At 68.7% G+C, this 2,434-nt stretch overlaps 1 protein-coding gene across 1 annotated transcript; it reads left to right on the top strand.

Moving 5' to 3' along the window:
* The first annotated feature begins 12 nt into the window (after positions 1-12).
* On the top strand, positions 13-2,428 carry CFD (complement factor D). Its single transcript, XM_009279793.2, is given in 6 exon segments — positions 13-147; positions 391-544; positions 824-968; positions 1,402-1,659; positions 2,254-2,285; positions 2,287-2,428. Coding segments are annotated over 6 exon segments (795 nt in total). The 5' UTR covers positions 13-80; the 3' UTR covers positions 2,426-2,428.
* The last annotated feature ends 6 nt before the right edge of the window (positions 2,429-2,434 follow it).

The raw sequence follows: 2,434 nt of genomic DNA, 5'->3' as shown, positions 1-2,434 counted from the left end.
CCCGGCCAAGCAGCATCCGCCCCACAGAACCCACGGACCCCACGGCCAGGGCAGAGGCACCGCCAGGCTCCACTGCAGCCATGGGGCCGAGTCCTGCTCCGGTCCTCAGCCTCGCTCTGCTACTGCTGCTGGGGACCGTGGTGAATGGTGAGTATATCCCCCCCTGCACCCCGGGACAGGGACAGACTGGGGCAGCAACATCCCCAGCACAGGGGGTTCCCGCCCAGCTCCCCCGATTCCTGCCTCCGTCTGCAGCCAGGCGCTTCCGCGGCCCACAGGGAGGGGCCCAGGGACCCCCGGAGGGGACTGCCAGGGTGACCCTGCCCCCTGCCCTGCTGGGTGGGCTGGGGCAATGCCCAGCTAACCCGGCCTCTCTCCCACCTGCAACAGGGCAGCCCCGTGGACGGATCCTGGGGGGCTACGAGGCCACGCCCCACCTGAGGCCATACATGGCCTCGCTGCAGCTGGATGGGCAGCACGTCTGTGGGGGCTTCCTCATCGCCGAGCAGTGGGTGCTGAGCGCTGCACCGAGCACCGAGGAGACGTGAGTGCCGGGGGCGGGGGGGAGGGGGTGTGTGTGTGGTGTGTGGTGTGTGTGTGTGTGTGTGTTCAACACAGGCCTGCTCCATAGCCCCAGCCCCAGCATCGGAGCACCAGGGCTCTGCTCCTGCCTGCAGGCAGAGGCTGCAGGACCCCCAGGACCTCCTGGCACCCCGTGGGGGGGCTCTCTGGCACCCCGTTTCCATGGTCAGGCGTAGCAATATCCCCAGCTCCACGTGCCCTGAAGAGTAGGCAGAGCCCCCACGCCCCACCTCTCTTCCAGGGACGGCAGAGTCTTCCAGGTCCTCCTGGGCGCCCACTCGCTCACAGAGCCGGAGCCCCACAAACGCCTATACCGGGTGCGCACCCAGATCCCCCACCCCGGCAGCAACATCCACAACAACAAGGACGACCTCCTCCTCCTCCAGGTGGGCTTGGGGCCGCCAGGACCCCGGCTGGGACCCTCCTCCCCACCACCCGCCAGGCACTGCCCTGCTCCTGCAAATCCCTCTGCCCCTTGGGACCCCGCGGGGCCACTGACTGCGGCGGGAGGAAACCCTCGAGGCCAGGCTGAGGCTGCTCGGTCCCCCCTGTCCCTCCTTCCCCATCCCATGGGACTGTCCCTGCTTCCCCCACCAAAGACCTTCGGGCTGCATCCGAATGCCTCCGTCTTCCCCATGGTCCTCGTGGCTGCAACTCGGGTCTCCGGCTGCGTCCCAGGGGCTGAGGGCGGAAGGCAAAGCCCTGAGCACGGCCGAGGCTGGGGCAGTCCCGGCATCGGGGCTGGGCTCGCCCTGCCTCGCTGGGTCCCCGGCTGTAGCCAGCCCCTGCTGACCTGGGTCCCCTCTTGCTTTGTGGCAGCTGGAGGAGAAAGCGGAGCTGAACACGCACGTGCAGGTGCTGCCGTTCCAGCGGGAGGACAGGGACGTGGAGGCTGACACGGTGTGCGAGGTGGCGGGCTGGGGAACCATCAGCCACAGCGGCCGCCAGCCGGACAAGCTCTACCAGGTGGAGCGGCCAGTGATCAGCCGCGACGTCTGCAACCACCGCACCCGCCACGACCACACCATCACCGAGAAGATGATGTGCACCGACTCCCGCAGGAAGGACACCTGCAAGGTACCACTCGCCCTGGCCTCCCGCCCCCTCCTTTCCCAGACATGGAACCACAGCCACACCCACGGGCTGGGGCTGCTGACCCCCTCGGGGGTCTGGGAGTGGGGTGGGTGGGGGGAGGATACCTGCAGCCTGGAAGAGGCGGGAGTGTGGGGCTGCAGGGCAGGATGGGGCTGTGCCCCCAGGGTGATGGGGGCTCCTTGCCCTGTGCTGGCCGCTGCACAGCAGCTCTCGTGAGCCTAGAGACAAGGATGAGGCCACGGGCATGACCCAATGCACCCCAAGGGTACCCACTGATGGGTCTGCCAGGACGCCAGGGGCCACGCTGAAAGCCCCCCCGCCTGCCCCACCACGTCCTGGCAAAGCCGGGGATCTGGGCTGTCAGCAGAGCAAGGGGAGGAGCAAGGGCTGCCGAGGGAGGACAGGACTGACCCCAACCCACAGCTCCTGCCGGTGAACCCCACGGCTGAGAGCACCCAGGGGCTGAAGCTCTGCCCCCGCAGACCTTTGGGTCAGGCAGGGACCCCCAGCTCCAGGGTCGAGGTGGGAGATGGGGCAGCAAACCCTCAGCAGTGCTGATAAGCCTTGGTCCTGCAGGGAGACTCCGGCGGCCCCCTGGTCTGCAGGGGGGGCGAGGGGGTGGGCCCCAGCCGGTTCCCGCATCTGTGGCAACTACAAGAAACCCGCCATCTACACCCGCATCGCCCCGTATGCGGCCTGGATCGACAGCGTCATGGCCTCTACGACCGGGGAGGGGGACGCTCGCTGAGCCGCCACC

This window comes from Aptenodytes forsteri, unplaced genomic scaffold (assembly GCF_000699145.1).
Source record: "Aptenodytes forsteri isolate BGI_AS27 unplaced genomic scaffold, ASM69914v1 Scaffold147, whole genome shotgun sequence".
Taxonomy (NCBI): domain Eukaryota; kingdom Metazoa; phylum Chordata; class Aves; order Sphenisciformes; family Spheniscidae; genus Aptenodytes; species Aptenodytes forsteri.
The sequence above is the reverse complement of the archived record's forward strand: the minus strand, read 5'-3'. Positions and strand labels throughout refer to the sequence as shown.